This window comes from Salmo salar, chromosome ssa11 (genome assembly GCF_905237065.1).
Source record: "Salmo salar chromosome ssa11, Ssal_v3.1, whole genome shotgun sequence".
Classification (NCBI taxonomy): Eukaryota; Metazoa; Chordata; class Actinopteri; order Salmoniformes; family Salmonidae; genus Salmo; species Salmo salar.
The window spans coordinates 76,883,513-76,903,362 of record NC_059452.1 but is presented as its reverse complement, the minus strand read 5'-3'; the positions used below and the strand labels follow the sequence as shown (position 1 = coordinate 76,903,362).

Below are 19,850 nucleotides of genomic sequence, written 5' to 3'. Positions count from 1 at the left end.
ACAGAACCTATAAGCTCAGCAGAATGGCCCAGTACTGCCCAAAACCCCTCGACCCACAAAACATCTTTCTCCATTCTCTCCACTCTCCAGTGAAATGCTGATGTCGTCATTCTTCTAATTCAACTGCTATAGATGGCAACTTTTTCAATTTTCCTTCTTTCTCCAGTAGCCTTTGCAGCTATCAGATGTGTTAGATTGGCTTCCATAGGTCAGGCAATAGACTGAGGCTCTGGGCCAGTGGCTGTGTTTGAGTGTCCACATGTGGTAGTGTGGTGATACAGTGAGCTGGCTGCTGAGTTAAGCAAGCAGGAAATCAGAGTGCCCTGGTTTGGTTTGACAGCACTGCTGAGGTGCAAACACACTGCTCACAGAATCAACACTTTCAGAAGTGTCACTTTTCTCTTTCACACTCCAAGACTTGAGATGTCAAACACACGCGTGCATGTACACATGCTTGCGCACAGACAACACACACACACACACACACACACACACACACACACACACACACTGATTAGTGTAGTCATGGTGACTAACTTTCTGGTTTTGTTGGTTAGCTGGACTTCTGAATTGGTTTGAATCAAATAATTTTTTTTATTTGTACATTTTGATTAGAAAACGTAACTTCATGTGCTTCCTAGTGAAAGTTGAGTCCTTAAAACGTTGCACAGAAACTTTTCCCAGTTTGCAGCCCTGAACTCTACTAATACCATGGATGGGGAGGCACATATCATCGGTAGGATTGCGGTGTAAGCACAAAGCAATTTGGGTAATGGAATTTGTGGAGTGTTGTCAATAGAAGGGGGGGTCCCGGCTATCGATGCAAGTCGTTCATCACTCAACGCTGATCAAAAGCCCATTTAAAACTAACCAACTCTGACTGCATGCTCAGAGATGGAGGAGAAAATGCTTGAGTGGTTAGAGAGGATGTCAGTACTTAACTTTCATTTTAGCCAGACATGATTAACTCTCAGATTTGTGCAACTGACTAGGCTTCCCCTTATCCCTTCCCTCTCCCAATGTTCTTATCCCTTGCTTGCTAGCTAGACAACTTCGGCTAACACAGTCACATCAAACAGTGCAGCCAGAATAACGGAATACATCCATAACAATGAGCTAATGATGCACGATTTCGCCTGGCATAGGACATTTGCTCCGCCGTCAGGACACTGTTCAGAGAAGCTAGCCAACTCACTTAGACAGCTAACCCAATCACTTCAAACTGAATCTGGAATGACAGCAAACTAGCTGCATTTTGTGTTTTCTATTGGGATTTCTTTGTATATATCCATTAAAACTATGCTGATTCATGATTTCGACTAGCTGAGAAAAGCTACCAGACTGACAGACCAGTCTGTCTGGTCCCGACTCCCGGCACGTTCATTGCTATGGGACAGCTGGAGATTGAATTTCAATATTCAAACAATGTTGCAAATGTCAGAGAGACAGACAGCAAGGTTTATACAAATCTCCGCTGTTGAAAACTAAATGTTAGTCTAAAAGAAGTGTGAGATAATGTCTAGAAGTTTTTACAGTGGAGATCAAGTTTATAAATTGCCTGGCTGGGCTGATGAGACACTGTATTGCGCAGTCTGATGGAACAGAGTAAATAGGCATTTTAACACCATAGATTTAGCCGGTGGTAACTTGTGGAATAGACACCTGCTGGAACCCGGTTTTAACCAATCAGCATCTAGAGTTAGACATACCCATTGTATAACCTCAAATATTCTCATATACGTGCTCAAACACACATCAAATATATACTGTAAATGTTTAAACACACGCACCTGCACATTCATAACACTGACACATTCACAGGGGTTTGGAATGGCTGGAATGGTCCTTAACACTTCCTATTTTGTCTCCTCCAGGATTGGCTGAGTAAGTTTGGGTATCTCCCACCCCCTGACCCGGTGACTGGACAGCTCCAGACCAAGGAGGCCCTGACCAAAGCCATCAAAGCTATGCAGAAGTTTGGAGGACTGGAGGAGACCGGCGTGCTAGGTGCGTGTGTGTGTGTGTGTGCATGCGTGTGGCACGTATGTACACACTGTCTTTGTCTTTGTCTTGTTTACATTCTACTAAAACAACACAGCTCTAATTGATTAATGGGTGGACATGCTCACTAGTTTACTACTCAATATGAATGTGTACATCTGTGTATCTGTTCCCCTGCTCAGACCAAGCCACCCTGGGCCTGATGAAGACCCCGAGGTGTTCCCTCCCGGACCTGTCTGAGACCGAGGCGGTGGTGGGCCGCAGGAGACGAGCCCTGACGCCCCAGAACAAGTGGAGCAAGAGACACCTCTCCTGGAGGTACAGTACACTACAATAGAATAAACACACCTGGCCACAACGTCAGTCTGTGTGCTATCAGTGTGAAGGTTGACCGGGGAGATGTAGAGTGGACTGGGTATGGTAGAGAGTATGGTACCAGGGATGGTAGGGAACACATAACCTGCTTTGCATGTACAATCTAGTCCATGGCTAATGATGCACATGGTGTTGAGCAGGTGTGTTGGATTTCAGGGAGGGTCAGCGTTAGATGTGTGAGGTTACTTTATGAAATGGGTGGAACATTGGACAAACAGTCCCTGCATGTGGACCACTGTGCTGGACTGCAGATGGATGTGTGTGCAGGCCAGGGTCATGGGGAAGGGAAGGAAGGGGGAGGGGAGGGTGAAACCATTACTATACTGAACAAAAATATAAATGCAACATGCAACAATTTCAACTATTTTACTGAGTTACAGTTCATAAAAGGAAATCAGTACATTTAAATACATTCATTAGGCCCTAATCTATGGATTTCACATGACTGGGCAGGGGCGCAGCCATGGGTTGGCCTGGGAGGGCATAGGCCCACACACTTGGGAGCCAGACCCACCTTCTGGGGAGCCAGGCCCAGCAAATTCAAATGTGTTTATCCCCACAAAAGGGCTATACTACAGACAGAAATACTCCTCAGTTTCGTTAGCTGTCCGAGTTGCTGGTCTCAGGCTATCCCGCAGGTGATAGGTCCTGGGCTGGCGTGGTTACACATGGTGTGAGGTTGTGAGGCCAGTTGGACATACTGCCAAATTCTCTAAAACAATGTTGGTAGAGACATGAACATTCAATTCTCTGGCAACAGCTCTGGTGGACATTCCTGCAGTCAGCATGCCAATTGCACGCTCCCTCAAAACTTAAAACATCTGTGGCATTGTGTTGTGTGACAAAACTGCACATTCTAGAGTGGCCTTTTATTGTCCCCAGCGAAAGATGCACCCACCTGTGTAATGCTCATGCAGTTTAATCAGCTTCTTGATATGCCACAACTGTCAGGTGGATGGATTATCTTGGCAAAGGATAAACACTCACTAACAGGGATGTAAACACATTTGTGCACCAACTTTTAGAGAAATACGCTTTTTGTGCATATGGAACATTTCTGTGTGCGTGCGTACGTGTGCATGAAAGAGCTGAGAGAGATGGATTGTAAAGTTGCTGACACCTACATAGCCTCTCTCACATGCACACGCACACACACACACACACACACACACACACACACACACACACACACACACACACACACACACACACACACACACACACACACACACCTTTCTTCCCCCCTCATTGACAGATCCTGCAGTTGTATCTATCTCTTTCCTTTTTCCCTCTCTCTCGCTCTCTCTTTCTCTCTCTCCCTCTCTCCTTCTTTCGCCTGCATTCTAGTGTCAATCATTTGCCTTGCTCCTGTCTGCTTGCTCCTGCTCTCCTCTCACCTCTACTGTCTGCTGGCAGCCTGACTGTCTGTTGAGACCAGGAAGAGTGTGTTTGTATTAACACTAGTACTGATTTGTACATAGTCCTGAAAACACTGTGCTCACTGGATGGAGAGCTGGAGTTTTCTCTCACAGAATTCTTGGTTTGGGCTGTAGAGCTCAGAGACCAAGCAGATCTTGTATACGCTTCTTTACCTGGGGGTTTGGAAAGTAGCACCCATTAATTATCTGTTGACTTAAACCCAGTCTTGCCTCACAGCACCATGCAAATGAAAACATCCCAGAAAAAAATCTTGAATCCATGTTCCTCCAGTCATCTAAAGAGTCAACAGAAGTTCTTTAAACTGGTGAAGTTCTCTCTCAGTCAGTTCTACTTACCTCTCTCAGTCACAGACTTGCCTCGGGTCTACCAGCCCCAGTGAGAGTAAGGTCAGGGCTCAAACACTGTAATAATGTTCCTTAATGGTTTGTTTGAGAGCGCTGGAGATAAGGGGCTGGTGTAGAGTAGAGGGTCATGGGGCAGGGGCTTGGCTGGGAGCTGTGTGGAGAGGAATACACACAAACACACTCAGGGAAGTTCAGTGGAGTCCACAGTTCAGTACAGTTCCACATATAGATATATAGGGAGCCATTTGCTGCTGGCGTTAAGGCGGCACTAGTGTCAAACACACATTAGTTTGCAATTTCGTCATCTAAAAACGGTCATTTTCCAGCCCTAACGCCAGGTTCGGCAATTTACCTGTCATATCAGCACGCTTGCGCTCAGATGGGAGGGGTGGAAATATTTTAGACTTGTCCTTTACAACATGATCCAAAGTTCTAATTTCAGGCAGCGCTGTAAGGGATATTTAAGATCAAACAAAAACTGTTTTTAGAGGTAACGCAGTTGGTTATGCCATGAATTTTGAGAGTGGAAACAAAGCCTATCCAGCCACGACGCACACTGTCCATATTCGCGTGGAACAAGAGTAGACCAATGTGCCTTTGATGAATGTATACTTTGTATTTAGTTTAAATTCTCAATGCAATCGCGAAGTAGTCAATACTGCCGATAAAGGGTTTGGCTCCTGAGACCGATTGGAAATACATCTTAATCACCAAAGATGTATTAAAATATCAAGTTTGAGAGGAGTAAAACAGTGAGCTGACATTCCCTTTTTATCTCTGCATTGTAGGCAGGCCCACATTATTTTAGCCATGCAGGTCCCGTGCGTTAAACCCCCTCCATGATGTAGGCTACGTGTCATGCCCATCGTATTTAGAAGTTATCTGTATCCTGTAACAATTGCTTGTTTTCCGTTTAATATGTTCAAACCCCAGGCCCTCCCTTTAGGCCTACTATAACAAAGAGTATTTTTATCCTGGCGACTTTATGATATCGTTACATTTTACATTTATTTATTGTTTTTGTTAAAAAAAAAACAGATTGAAGGGCCGGAGCTAGCATGTTGGAGTGAACGGCTGTGTTTGAGAGAGGCTCCCGCAACATTTTTGTGAAACATTCTAACTTAACCTACTTTACTTTTTACAACATTAGTTTCTTTCTAGTACAATATTATAAATTTTTATGTGAACATGCTGGGTAATAGGCGACTAAAGGACAATAAATCCTCATCGGAGGCCTCCTCCCCACCAAACAACGAGACAGACATGGCGGAAGGCACAGGTAATAACGTGACACTTTCAGAGCTTATCCGGGCTCTGGGAGAACTATGTGTTTTAAGGCTACTATTGCTGAACTGGACACCAAAATCGAGAGCACCATTCAAAAGGTTTCTTCACGGGGCCAGAGTATTGTGGACCTTGAGAAGGCTTCTGAATTCAATCCTGGTAGGACCGACGACTTGGAGAAGCTATGCACATCCTTGCAGGAGAGTGTGCAAGGGCTTTCTGTGAAAGTGGTCGGCCTAGAGGTTTGTCCAGACGTCATAACCTTCACATTGTTGGTCTGGCAGAGGGAGTGGAGGCTGGCTCTCGCCCCACCGACTTCTTCGCGAAGCTATTGAGGAATACAATGGGATCGGATGTTTTGGCTTCGGATCCGCTGCTGGACCGTTCACATCGCGCTCTTGTCTCCGTGCCTGGACCGGGCCAATGTCCTCGCCCAGTTATCATCACTTGTCCCCATGCCAACCGGGCCAACGTCCTCGCCCAGTAATCATCTGTTGTCACGCTTTCAAGACCAAGGATCTTATCCTGCGTGAGGCTCGAATGAGGGGTAACCTGTTACATAAAGGACATCCCTTCCGTGTCGATGAGGATTATGCACCAGATGTGGCAACATCGTGCCGAACGACAGGGATGTCATAACCCTGGCGTCCCCCGCGACGCCATTTTTCCTAACCCAGCCAACTATTACCGACGAGCAGCATTGTTGAAACTAAATACACTACAAGGAACGTCTTGATTAGTGTTATGTTAGCTAGCTAGCTACAAAGTTGCTTTGTATCATGACAAGGTGTAGTACTGAAACTACCGAGGTTACCTAGCCAGCTACACGTTCAAAGTCAACAACGCAGCCACTGCTAGCTAGCCTACTCCACCAGCCAGCAGTACTGTATCATTTTAGTCAATAAGATTTTTGCAACGTAAGCTTAACTTCCTGAACATTCGAGACGTGTAGTCCACTTGTCATTCCAATCTCATTTGCATTAGCGTAGCCTCTTCTGTAGCTTGTCTACTATGTGTCTGTCTATCCCTGTTCTCTCTCCTCTGCACAGGCCATACAAACGCTCCACACCGCGTGGCCGCTGCCACTCTAACCTGGTGGTCCCAGCGCGCACGACCCACGTGGAGTTCCAGGTCTCCGGCAGCCTCTGGAACTGCCGGTCTGCGGCCAACAAGGCTGAGTTCATCTCAGCCTATGCTACCCTCCAGTCCCTAGACTTCCTGGTGCTGACGGAAACATGGATTACCACAGATAACACTGCTACTCCTACTGCTCTCTCCTCGTCTGACTACGTGTTCTCGCATACCCCTAGAGCATCGAGCCAGCGGGGTGGTGGCACTGGAATCCTCATCTCTCCCAAGTGGACATTCTCTCTTTCTCCCCTGACCCATCTGTCTATCTCCTCATTTGAATTCCATGCTGTCACAGTTACCAGCCCTTTCAAGCTTAACATCCTTATCATTTATCGCCCTCCAGGTTCCCTTGGAGAGTTCATCAATGAGCTTGACGCCTTGATAAGTTCCTTTCCTGAGGATGGCTCACCTCTCACAGTTCTGGGTGACTTTAACCTCCCCACGTCTACCTTCGACTCATTCCTCTCTGCCTCCTTCTTTCCACTCCTCTCCTCTTTCGACCTCACCCTCTCACCTTCCCCCCCTACTCACAAGGCAGGCAATACGCTTGACCTCATCTTTACTAGATGCTGTTCTTCCACTAATCTCATTGCAACTCCCCTCCAAGTCTCCGACCACTACCTTGTATCCTTTTCCCTCTCGCTCTCATCCAACACTTCTCACTCTGCCCCTACTCGGATGGTATTGCGCCGTCCCAACCTTCGCTCTCTCTCTCCCGCTACTCTCTCCTCTTCCATCCTATCATCTCTTCCCTCTGCTCAAACCTTCTCCAACCTATCTCCTGATTCTGCCTCCTCAACCCTCCTCTCCTCCCTCTCTGCATCCTTTGATTTCCTCTGTCCCCTATCCTCCAGGCCGGCTCGGTCCTCCCCTCCTGCTCCGTGGCTCGACGACTCACTGCGAGCTCACAGAACAGGGCTCCGGGCAGCCGAGCGGAAATGGAGGAAAACTCGCCTCCCCTGCGGACCTGGCATCCTTTCACTCCCTCCTCTCTACATTTTCCTCTTCTGTCTCTGCTGCTAAAGCCACTTTCTACCACTCTAAACTCCAAGCATCTGCCTCTAACCCTAGGAAGCTCTTTGCTACCTTCTCCTCCCTCCTGAATCCTCCTCCCCTCCCCCCCTCCTCCCTCTCTGCGGATGACTTCGTCAACCATTTTGAAAAGAAGGTTGACGACATCCGATCCTCGTTTGCTAAGTCAAACGACACTGCTGGTCCTGCTCACACTGCCCTACCCTGTGCTTTGACCTCTTTCTCCCCTCTCTCTCCAGATGAAATCTCGCGTCTTGTGACGGCCGGCCGCCCAACAACCTGCCCACTTGACCCTATCCCCTCCTCTCTTCTCCAGACCATTTCCGGAGACCTTCTCCCCTACCTCACCTCGCTCATCAACTCATCCTTGACCGCTGGCTACGTCCCTTCCGTCTTCAAGAGAGCGAGAGTCGCACCCCTTCTGAAAAAACCTACACTCGATCCCTCCGATGTCAACAACTACAGACCAGTATCCCTTCTTTCCTTTCTCTCCAAAACTCTTGAACGCGCCGTCCTTGGCCAGCTCTCTTGCTATCTCTCTCAGAATGACCTTCTTGATCCTAATCAGTCAGGTTTCAAGACTGGGCATTCAACTGAGACTGCTCTTCTCTGTGTCACGGAGGCTCTCCGCACTGCTAAAGCTAACTCTCTCTCCTCTGCTCTCATCCTTCTAGACCTATCTGCTGCCTTTGATACCGTGAACCATCAGATCCTCCTCTCCACCCTCTCCGAGCTGGGCATCTCCGGCGCCGCCCACGCTTGGATTGCGTCCTACCTGACAGGTCGCTCCTACCAGGTGGCGTGGCGAGAATCTGTCTCCGCACCACGTGCTCTCACCACTGGTGTCCCCCAGGGCTCTGTTCTTGGCCCACTCCTATTCTCGCTATACACCAAGTCACTTGGCTCTGTCATATCCTCACATGGTCTCTCATATCATTGCTATGCAGATGACACACAATTAATCTTCTCCTTTCCCCCTTCTGACAACCAGGTGGCGAATCGCATCTCTGCATGTCTGGCAGACATATCAGTGTGGATGACGGATCACCACCTCAAGCTGAACCTCGGCAAGACGGAGCTGCTCTTCCTCCCGGGGAAGGACTGCCCGTTCCATGATCTCGCCATCACGGTTGACAACTCCCTTGTGTCCTCCTCCCAGAGTGCTAAGAGCCTTGGCGTGACCCTGGACAACACCCTGTCGTTCTCCACCAACATCAAGGCGGTGACCCGATCCTGTAGGTTCATGCTCTACAACATTCGCAGAGTACGACCCTGCCTCACACAGGAAGCGGCGCAGGTCCTAATCCAGGCACTTGTCATCTCCCGTCTGGATTATTGCAACTCGCTGTTGGCTGGGCTCCCTGCCTGTGCCATTAAACCCCTACAACTCATCCAGAACGCCGCAGCCCGTCTGGTGTTCAACCTTCCCAAGTTCTCTCACGTCACCCCGCTCCTCCGCTCTCTCCACTGGCTTCCAGTCGAAGCTCGCATCCGCTACAAGACCATGGTGCTTGCCTACGGAGCTGTGAGGGGAACGGCACCTCCGTACCTTCAGGCTCTGATCAGGCCCTACACCCAAACAAGGGCACTCCGTTCATCCACCTCTGGCCTGCTCGCCTCCCTACCTCTGAGGAAGCACAGTTCCCGCTCAGCCCAGTCAAAACTGTTCGCTGCTCTGGCACCCCAATGGTGGAACAAGCTCCCTCACGACGCCAGGACAGCGGAGTCAATCACCACCTTCCGGAGACACCTGAAACCCCACCTCTTCAAGGAATACCTGGGATAGGATAAAGTAATCCTTCTAACCCCCCCCCTTAAAAGATTTAGATGCACTATTGTAAAGTGGTTGTTCCACTGGATATTATAAGGTGAATGCACCAATTTGTAAGTCGCTCTGGATAAGAGCGTCTGCTAAATGACTTAAATGTAAATGTAAATAACCAAACTTTACAAACTCCATCTTCGCCCAGCCTTGCTCTTCCCTGCCAGACTCAAAATTACCCCTCCTTCTAGTGAGAAGATTTGTCTCCTCGGTTTTGGACGCAGAGAAGTTTATTTGGGAATATTCACCAATCCCACCGTACAGGTTAGAGCACCTTGTCATTGTGTGTTAGGTTCTGCTCATGGACTCAAATCCATACTGTGCCATAGCGGGTGAAATCTTATTAAACTGTCTCAGCAAGGGCTGCTGACTGTAGTTTCATTGTTACTCTCTCGGACATATTAGACACTGAGTCGGGCCAGTGGAGGGCGGTCAGAGCTTTCATTTCACTTTCATTTCACTTTCATTCTGGCTGGACGACTGACCTGTCGTTGGAGTTTAGAGCGATGCCTGTTTGAGTGGCAGGTTCGATCATTGACGCTTTCAGATGGATATTCTTCTATTCCCCCATTTTTGTTTTGTTTCATTATTTATTTATTTCTCAAATCTTGCATTATTATTATTACTATTATTATTATTATTATCATCATACCTTTCATTTATTGTTGGCAGAGGACTGGTGGTGATGGGTGGGGCGGGGCAGATGGGGTGGCATCAGACACCTGGATATCATGTCGGAGTTTTGTGACGTTCTGCTTCTGTCATTGCCGCAGGCCCGTTCTACCCATTAGGTTCCCACCAGACTCCTGTGGTGTTTGTGTATATATTTGTAGGTGTGTGTACATATAATTATTATTTGTATTTTATTTTTCTCTCTTAGCATTTTATTATTATTATTATGTGTATACTTTCATTTAGTTTTTGGTATAAATGTTTGTGTGTGTATATACAGTTGAAGTCGTAAATTTACATACACTAACGTTGGAGTCATTAAAACTCATTTTTCAACCACTCCACAAATTTCTTGTTAACAAACTATAGTTTTGGCAAGTCGGTTAGGACATCTACTTTGTGCATGACACAAGTAATTTTTCCAACAATTGTTTACAGACAGATTATTTTACTTTTAATTCATTGTATCACAATTCAGGTGGGTCAGAAGTTTACATACACTAATTTGACTGTGCCTTTAAACAGCTTGGAAAATTCCAGAAAATGATGTCATGGCTTTAGAAGCTTCTGATAGGCTAATTAACATTATCTGGTTCAATTGGTAGTGTACCTGTGGATGTATTTCAAGGCCTACCTTCAAACTCAGTGGCTCTTTGCTTGACATCATGGGAAAATCTAAATAAATCAGCCAAGACCTCAGAAAAAGTATTGTAGACCTCCAGAAGTCTGGTTCATCCTTGGGAGCAAGTTCCAAACGCCTGAAGGTACCACGTTCATCTGTACAAACAATAGTACACAAGTATAAGCAGCATGGGACCAAGCAGCCGTCATACCGCTCAGGAAGGAGATGCGTTCTGTCTCCTAGAGATGAACGTACTTTGGTGCGAAAAGTGCAAATCAATCCCAGAACAACGGCAAAGGACCTTGTGAAAATGCTGGAGGAAACAGGTACAAAAGTATTTATATCCACAGTAAAACGAGTCCTATATCGAAATAACCTGAAAGGACGCTCAGCAAGGAAGAAGCCACTGCTCCAAAACCACCATAAAAAAAGCCAGACTACGGTTTGCAACTGCACATGGGGACAAAGCTCATACTTTTTGGAGAAATGATGAAACAAAAATAGAACTGTTTGGCCATAATGACCATCGTTATGTTTAGAGGAAAAAGGGGGAGGCTTGCAAGCCGAAGAACACCATCCCAACCGTGAAGCACGGGGGTGGCAGCAACATCTTGTGGGGGTGCTTTGCTGCAGGAGGGACTGGTGCACTTCTCAAAATAGATGGCATCACGAGGAGGAAAATTATGTTGATATATTGAAGCAGCATCTCAAGACATCAGTCAGGAAGTTAAAGCTTGGTCGCAAATGGGTGTTCCAAATGGACATTGACCCCAAGCATACTTCCAAAGTTGTGGCAAAATGGCTTAAGGACAACAAAGTCAAGGTATTGGAGTGGCCATCATGAAGCCCTGACCTCAACCCTATAGAAAATTTGTGGGCAGAACTGAAAAAGTGTGTGCGATCAAGGAGGCCTACAAACTGACTCAGTTACAGCAGCTCTGTCAGGAGGAATGGGACAAAATTCACCCAACCTTTTGTGGAAAGCTTGTGGAAGGATACCCAGAACGTTTGACCCAAGTTTTCATAGGGCTAGGTCCTTTTTTCTTCAGTTTCTGCCTGACTGACGTGCCTAAAGTAAAGTGGCTGTTGCTCAGGCCCTGAAGCCAGGATATGCATATAATTGGTACCATTGGAAAGAAAACACTTTGAAGTTTGTAGAAATGTTCAAATAATGTAGGAGACTATAACACAATAGATATGTAAGGAGCAAATCCAAAGAAAAACCAACCAGAATTTTCTTTTTTGAGAGACCATGCTCTTACAATGGAAACTAAAGGTGCATACTGAATTCTAGCTCCCAGGATGCAATTCCTATGGCTTCCACAGGGTGTCAGCAGTCTATCCTCAAGGTTTCCGGCTTGTAACTTCCAAAACGAATAAGAAATATGAGTTTTAGTACAGGGACACAGTCTTGAAAATTCATGTTTGGGCGCACGATGAAGACAAGACGCATCTGCTAATATCGGTTTCCTATTGAACATACTTCTTTCCGTAAGAAATATTATAGTTTGATTATATTTTAGGGTATCTGTTTTGACTTGTTGAAACAAAGTTTAGCGGTAGATTTTTGGATTCCTTTCTCTGCATGTTGAACGAGTGGATTACTCAAATCGATGGCACCAGCTTAACTGACTTTTTGGGATATAAAGAAGGATTTTATCTAACAAAACGACACTACATGTTATAGCTGGGACCCTTTGGATGACAAATCAGAGGAAGATTTTCAAAAAGTAAGTGAATATTTAATCGCTATTTGTGAATTTATGAAACCTGTGTCCCGGTGGAAAAATATTTTGATGTGGGGCGCCGTCCTCAAGCAATCGCATGGCATGCTTTCGCTGTAATGGCTACTGTAAATCGGACAGTGCAGTTAGATTAACAAGAATTTAAGCTTTAAACCGATATAAGACACTTGTATGTACCTAAATGTTTAATAGCCATAATTTTTATGATTATTTATTTGAATTGCGCGCCCTCCAGTTTCACCGGAAGTGGTCTCGCTAGCGGGACTCCTAGGCTTATGAAGTTTTAAACAATTTAAAGGCAATGCTACCAAATACTAATTGAGTGTATGTAAACTTCTGACCCACTGGGAATGTGATGAAGGAAATAAAAGCTGAAATAAATCATTCTCTCTACTATTATTCTGACATTTCACATTCTTAAAATAAAGTGGTGATCCTAACTGACCTAATACAGGGAATTTTTACTAGGATTAAATGTCAGGAATTGTGAAAAACTGAGTTTAATTGTACTTGGCTAAGGTGTATGTAAACCTCCGACTTCAACTGTATGTATATATATATGTGTGTGTGTGTGTGTGTGTGTGTGTGTGTGTGTGTGTGTGTGTGTGTGTGTGTGTGTGTGTGTGTGTGTGTGTGTGTGTGCACATATGTGCATGTGTACATGCACACATATATACACGTGTGTATATATATATATATATATATATATATTTATTTATTTATTTTTGATTGGGGCTAAGTCCTTGTTCCGATCTCCCAACCCACAATATGTAAATGTACTGTTGTCTATATCGGTTGCAGATGGTTTATGTTTAGACCAGCATTGTTCACGCAATATAACCTTGAGATGTTATAGCTTGCTTATCTCATGGGTCGACCCAGGATGGCACTTACAGTGACTTGCGAAAGTATTCACCCCCTTGGCATTTTCCCTATTTTTTGCCTTGTAACCTTGAATTCAAATGGATTAAAAATTTGTTGGGGGGGGATGTATCATTTGATTTACACAACATGCCTACCACTTTGAAGATGCTAAATATTTTTTATTGTGAAACAAACAAGTAATAAGACAAAATAACATAACGAATAACCCCCCCCCACACAAAAAAAGGCAATACTTGGTATTGCCACCTTCTGCAGCAATTACAGCTGTAAGTCTCTTGGGGTATGTCTCTATAAGCTTGGCACAAAACTGCTCCAGCTCCTTCAAGTTGGATGGGTTCCGCTGGTGTACAGCAATCTTTAAGTCATACCACAGATTCTCAATTGGATTGAGGTCTGGGCTTTGACTAGGCCATTCCAAGACATTTAACTGTTTCCCCTTAAACCACTCGAGGGTTGCTTTAGCAGCATGCTTAAGGTCTTTGTCCTGCTGGAAGGTGAACCTCCATCCCAGTCTTAAATCTCTGGAAGACTGAAACAGGTTTCCCTCAAGAATTTCCCTGTACTTATCGCCATCCAACATTCCTTCAATTCTGACCACTTTCCCAGTCCCTGTCGATGGAAATACATCTGCCACAGCATGATGCTGCCACCACCATGCTTCACTGTGGGGATGGTGTTCTCGTGGTGATGCGAGGTGTTGGGTTTGTGCCAGACATAGCGTTTTCCTTGATGGCCAAAAAGCTCAATTTTAGTCTCATCTGACCAGAGTACCTTCTTCCATATGTTTGGCGAGTCTCCCACATGCCTTTTGGCGAACACCAAACAGCAGAGATACTCCAATCTCTGCTGTGGAGCTTTGCAGCTCCTTCAGGGTTATCTTTGGTCTCTTTGTTGCCTCTCTGATTAATGCCCTCCTTGCCTGGTCCGTGTGTTTTGGTGGGCGACCCACTCTTGGCAGGTTTGTTGTGGTGCCATATTCTTTCCTTTTTTTAATAATCGATTTAATGTTGCTCAATGGAATGTTCAAAGTTTCGGATATTTTTTTATAACCCAACCCTGATCTGTACTTCTACACAACTTTGTCCCTGACCTGTTTGGAGAGCTCCTTGGTCTTCATGGTGCCACTTGCTTGGTGGTGCCGATTGCTTAGTGGTGTTGCAGACTCTGGGGCCTTTCAGAACAGGTGTGTATATATACTGAGATCATGTGACACATAGATTGCACACAGGTGGACTTTATTTAACTAATGTTGTGACTTCTGAAGGTAATTGGTCGCACCAGATCTTATTTAGGGGCTTCATAGCAAAGGGGGTGAATACATATACACACACCACTATTCCGTTTGATTTTTTCACATTTTTTGAAACAAGTATTTTTTTTCATTTCACCAATTTGGACTATTTTGTGTATGTCCAAATAAAAATCAATTTAAATGACAGGTTGTAATGCAACAAAATAGGAAAAACGCCAAGGGGGATGAATACTTTTGCAAGGCACTGTACCAACGACAACACAGAGACTAACCCCAGCATTATTGTAGGAAACAGTGAAGGCTTATTTGAGAGGCTGTATCATCTCCATTCAGGCTGCCAAGAGTAGGCAAAACAGAGAAAAATGAGTAGAATTGGAGGGACAAATTCACTTACTGGATAAGGAGAATGCTAGTCATCCATCTATGGAGAAACATTTTTAAAAATTACCGCTTTGAAATTTGAATATAATCAGATTCTCTCAACTAAAATTGCTTAATCTTTTCTCTATGCCAAGCAAAAATATTTAGAGTTTGGTGACAAACCACACAAATTACTTGCCAGACAACTTTGAAAAACTGAGAGTGACCAAATGATTCACAAAGTTAAATCTGCAACTGGGGAATTACTCTCTTCCCCCAAGGACATCAATGACAGATTTCGTCAGTTTTACAAGACATCTAAAGCAGATCCTAATCCCTTAATTATGCAAAACTTTTTGGAGGACTGTAATCTCCCTGCCCTGAACCGGGAAGATTCCAATTTCCTGAATAAGGTAATATCTCTTGGAGAAATTCGAGAAACAATTACATCTCTAAAGAGTGGCAAGACCCTGGGCCCAGATGGATTCCTCTCTAAAACATTCAGCAACATTCTCCCTACCTGCACAAAATGTTGCTTCAGGCCATTGAGGATGGAGATCTCCCACCTACTTTCGATGAGGCGTTTATTACAGTTGTTCATAAAAAGGGTAAAGATCCGGAAGTGGTAGGGTCATACAGACCAATATCTCTCCTTAATACAGACAAAAAGATTTGAGCAAAAACTCTGGCTAATAGGCTTAGCACTTTATTGGGAAAATTGGTCCATTCGGACCAGAATGGCTTTATCCCTAACGGAAACTCATTTTTCAATCTCAGGCGCCTCTTCAACATTATGTATTCTCAGAGGTTACCCAACGTGGACCTTGCCGTTATATCTCTGGACGCCGAAAAGGGTTTTGACCAATTTGAGTGGTCCTGTCTATTCACAGTCCTACAGAAATGTAATATTGGAGATGGGTTCACAAAATGGATCCAGCTTTTATATAGGAACCCCTGTGCGAGAATACTCACTAACCAATCATTGTCGCCCCGGTTTAACCTTTATAGAGGGGCAAGGTTGTGCGCTGTTGCCTCTGCTTTTTGCTCTAATCATTGATCCGCTCGCTCAGGCAATCAGATCTCATGCAGTAATACACGGCTATAATACTAAAGATACTCTAAATAAGATATCACTATACGCAGATGACATTCTCCTCTATGTAACAGAACCCCAGTCTAGTATTCCAGCTATTCTTGATTTGATGAATTTGTTTGGTACCTTCTCAGGATATAGAATAAATTCTCAGGAAGGAAATTAAAGTCCACTTTGACCCTACACCAATATCATTCATGCTCCCTGTTGCCAGGAATCCCTCCTTTGCCCCCTCTAACCTTGATAACACCTTTGAGTGATGGGGAGAGCTAGGGATCAATACCACAGGGGATCTATATATAGAAGGGACCTTTGCCTCTGATTTGTTGAAGGAAACCTATAATCTTCGCAGAAGTAACTTTTTCAGATACCTACAGATTAGAGACTATGTTAGAAAACATCTTCCTACATTTAGAAATGCTAAACCTTCCATGTTTGACGGATGCATCAACATTTGTCCCACCTCAGGCAAACTGATTTCTCGTCTATATGACGCTTTTCAATCTGTTAGCACACCATCTACAGATGCCATTAAGGCAAAATGGGAAGAAGAGCTAGGCACAACATTTCTGTTGCAGACTGGGAAGATAGCTTGGAGTATATCCACACCTGCTCCATTAACTCCAGACACCATCTCATACAATTCAAGATCTTACACAGATTACACTATTCCAAAACTAAGCTGCATAGGATATTTCCTGATACCTCCCCTATGTGTGATAAATGTCATGCTGTGCAGGGTACACTACTCCACTGCTTTGCCCTATGCTCTAACTTGTATTGTTATTGGTGTGTAATTGTTAGGATACTCTCTGAAGTTCTGGACACTTCAATTGACCCAGACGCGCTTCTGATCATCCTGGGAGTGTCTGAAACCCTAAACAGATTAACCAACCCCCAAAAACAACTAATCTCTTAGTCTCATTTCGGCCCAAAAAATATATCTTGTTGTTTCGGAAAAGGAAGGAAGCTCCCTCTACCAAATTATGGCTCAGCGAATTGGCAAACACTGTACACTTAGAAAGAATTAAATATATTCTGAACAATAAATTATCAACATTTGATCAAATCTGGCAGCCTCTCCTCTCTTACTTGGACCGTTCAGTGCTGTGTGGGGGGGGGGGGGGGTGACATCTGCCCTCTTTCTGTTTACATGTCCTTGTTTTGTATTATTTACTTTGTACCTAGAACTCTGGGTCTTTTTGTTTCTGTCTTCTCTTTTATGTTTAGATAAGAATTTCATAGTTGTCTTTTCTACAAAATACCTATACACCATTCTTGTGTGTGTTCAATAAAAAATATTTGAACAGAGAATTTATTTTTATAAACAGATTACTTGTTTTTCATTACATTTTATTACAACCAATCTCATTAGAATGATTCACCTTCCTGGTTTTATGCGTTGCGCGCATGCAATGCAATTTCTGGAGATGTGTGAATGCGATGTGATCTGTAAGATGTGTTCTGATTATGTTCAGAAAACATAGGCCTTTTGGGAGCAGTCTAGTATTCTAAAGCAGTCTAGTCTAGTAAGTGGACATGCTCCCTTTCTCTTTATATTGGATCTTGTCCAGCTACTGTAAGAAGTTTGGATGTGAGTAAAACCCTCCATAGTCTGCTTTGTTTTAATATTATATGCCCACGGGCCGAAGTTATGGTGCCTGTAAGTGTGACATAGCATATTTAAAACAAGATGTTGTTTCGCTTTGTTTAGGCCTTATCAATAATGAATTTAATCTTGCTTTTTGACAATGTTTGCCATGTCCATGCTCAGCCATAATATAATTTACAGTAGGCCTAGCCTCTATATCAGTGTGAATGATTTTGAAGACATGCAATTACTTAGAACAATGTGGACTGTAAATGGGTTCAAGTTAACGTATTTAGCAAAGATAGGTCTATATTGTTACGTTCGTCAAAAGGAGTAGACCAAGGTGCAGCGTGGAATATGTTCATCTTGTGATTTATTTACTCAGAACACGATAAAAAGTAATGAACAAAGAAAATACGACCGTCACGTTCTGTAGGCACACAAAGCAATACAAAAAATAAGATCCCACAAACACATGTGGAAAAAAGGCTGCCTAAGTATGGTTCCTAATCAGAGACAATGATAGACAGCTGCATCTGGTTAGGAACCATACTCGGCCCAACACAAAGAAATACAAAACATAGAATGCCCACCCCACACCCTGACCTAACCACATAGAGAAACAAACCCACTCTCTCAGGTCAGGGCGTGACATATATTTAGTTATTTCGTTTCTAAAAGCCATTTAACAAACTATAACAGACTAACATTGGAATTACAGTTGATTCCAAGGCAATACATTAAAGGATTGTAAATACACAACTGGAAGCAACCACATATTTCCCCATGGAGCACGTTCTGATTGGCCAGTGAGTGGCCAAGCCTCGACACTACCACAACTTGATTATTCATCAAACACCGATAATTGTAATAGTAAAAAAAGCTAAAATATTTATGACACACCCCAGAACCTATAGCGCTACAGCCTGCGCTTACATTTACCATTGCGTTGGGTTCGTTAAAATAGAGCCCATGGCACAGGAGGCCATGGGAAGAATGGAGCAAATGGAATGGAAACCTAGAAACCATGTGTTTGATGTATTTGTTACCATTCCACATATTCCGCTCTAGTCATTACCACGAGCCCGTTAAGGTGCCACCAACCTCCTGTGGCTTGTTAGTGGGCTAGCAGCCCTAGCCTGTCAGCGAAGGTTATTCTCTATTGGGCTGGATTACCATATCGACCGATTGAAGGAAGAGGTATTTGTAACATAATCAATAGCAGAGGCAGAACTCACAGCCAGTCCAAAACAGGCTTTATTTTAGGAACACACAAACATATAATACTGTATCTTAAACCCCAAACTAGGGATTGATCTTGTGTTGTTTTGTTGTCCATGTATCATATTATTTTTTTGAAAGTATGAGACTGGGTGATTTCGATTTGATGTCAAAGGATAGACTAGTCACCTGTGAGACAACACTTAAAGGAATATTTCGGGATTGAGGCCCTTTATCTGCATGCTAGCAGATACCCATATACTTCCAGTCATTGCGCTAACGCTAGTTAGAATTGGCTTGCGAAACTACCTCTAACTTCCTTCATACTGGACACAGAGACATAAAAATGGTATCCACTAGTTCATCTGACTCTGTGGAAGTAAAATCCCAAAGTATCCCTTTAACAGTGAGAAGTATGGAACAATGATCATGGTAAATCCAGTAATAATGCCTTGATGTCATGCGACTCGCTATCGTTGACTGGAGTAATGTATAGGACACCATGATAGGCTGATTTCAGAACTGACTAGTGTGATGATGAAGATTGATTGGCTGAGACTGAGAGCGATTGAGGAGAGCGGAGGTTGGTGGACCTAGCTGTTGTGACATGAACCCAGAACAGCCCCAGCATTAGAGCCGGTTTATGGTCAATCCGCCATCTGCAGTGGCCTACAGAGTTTACGGCGATTCAGCCTCCACAGAAGTCAGAGCATTAGTACTTCTTGCGCTTCGGGGAGCAGAAGATAGCGGAGTGAGTCATACACATCCAATAAATTGGTCTGCACCTCTTAAAACGCACCACTCGTAGTGATTCAGGACTAAGAACACTGTTCTGTGCCCAAGAACACTAAGGTAATCTGCCTAAATGACTACTGACCCACAGCACTCACGTCTGTAGCCATGAAGTCCTTTGAAAGGCTGGTCATGGCTCACATCAACACCTTTATCCCAGAAACCCTAGACCCACTCCAATTTGCATG

General features: G+C 44.3%; 1 protein-coding gene across 1 annotated transcript in view; it reads left to right on the top strand.

Moving 5' to 3' along the window:
• LOC106563158 (matrix metalloproteinase-17) overlaps positions 1-19,850 on the top strand; it is a 91,500-nt gene that overhangs the window by 45,852 nt on the left and 25,798 nt on the right. The window contains exons 2-3 of the mRNA XM_014128425.1: positions 1,875-2,007; positions 2,184-2,319. Coding sequence (XP_013983900.1) covers positions 1,875-2,007; positions 2,184-2,319 — 269 coding nt within the window. The remainder of the gene's footprint in view (positions 1-1,874; positions 2,008-2,183; positions 2,320-19,850) is intronic.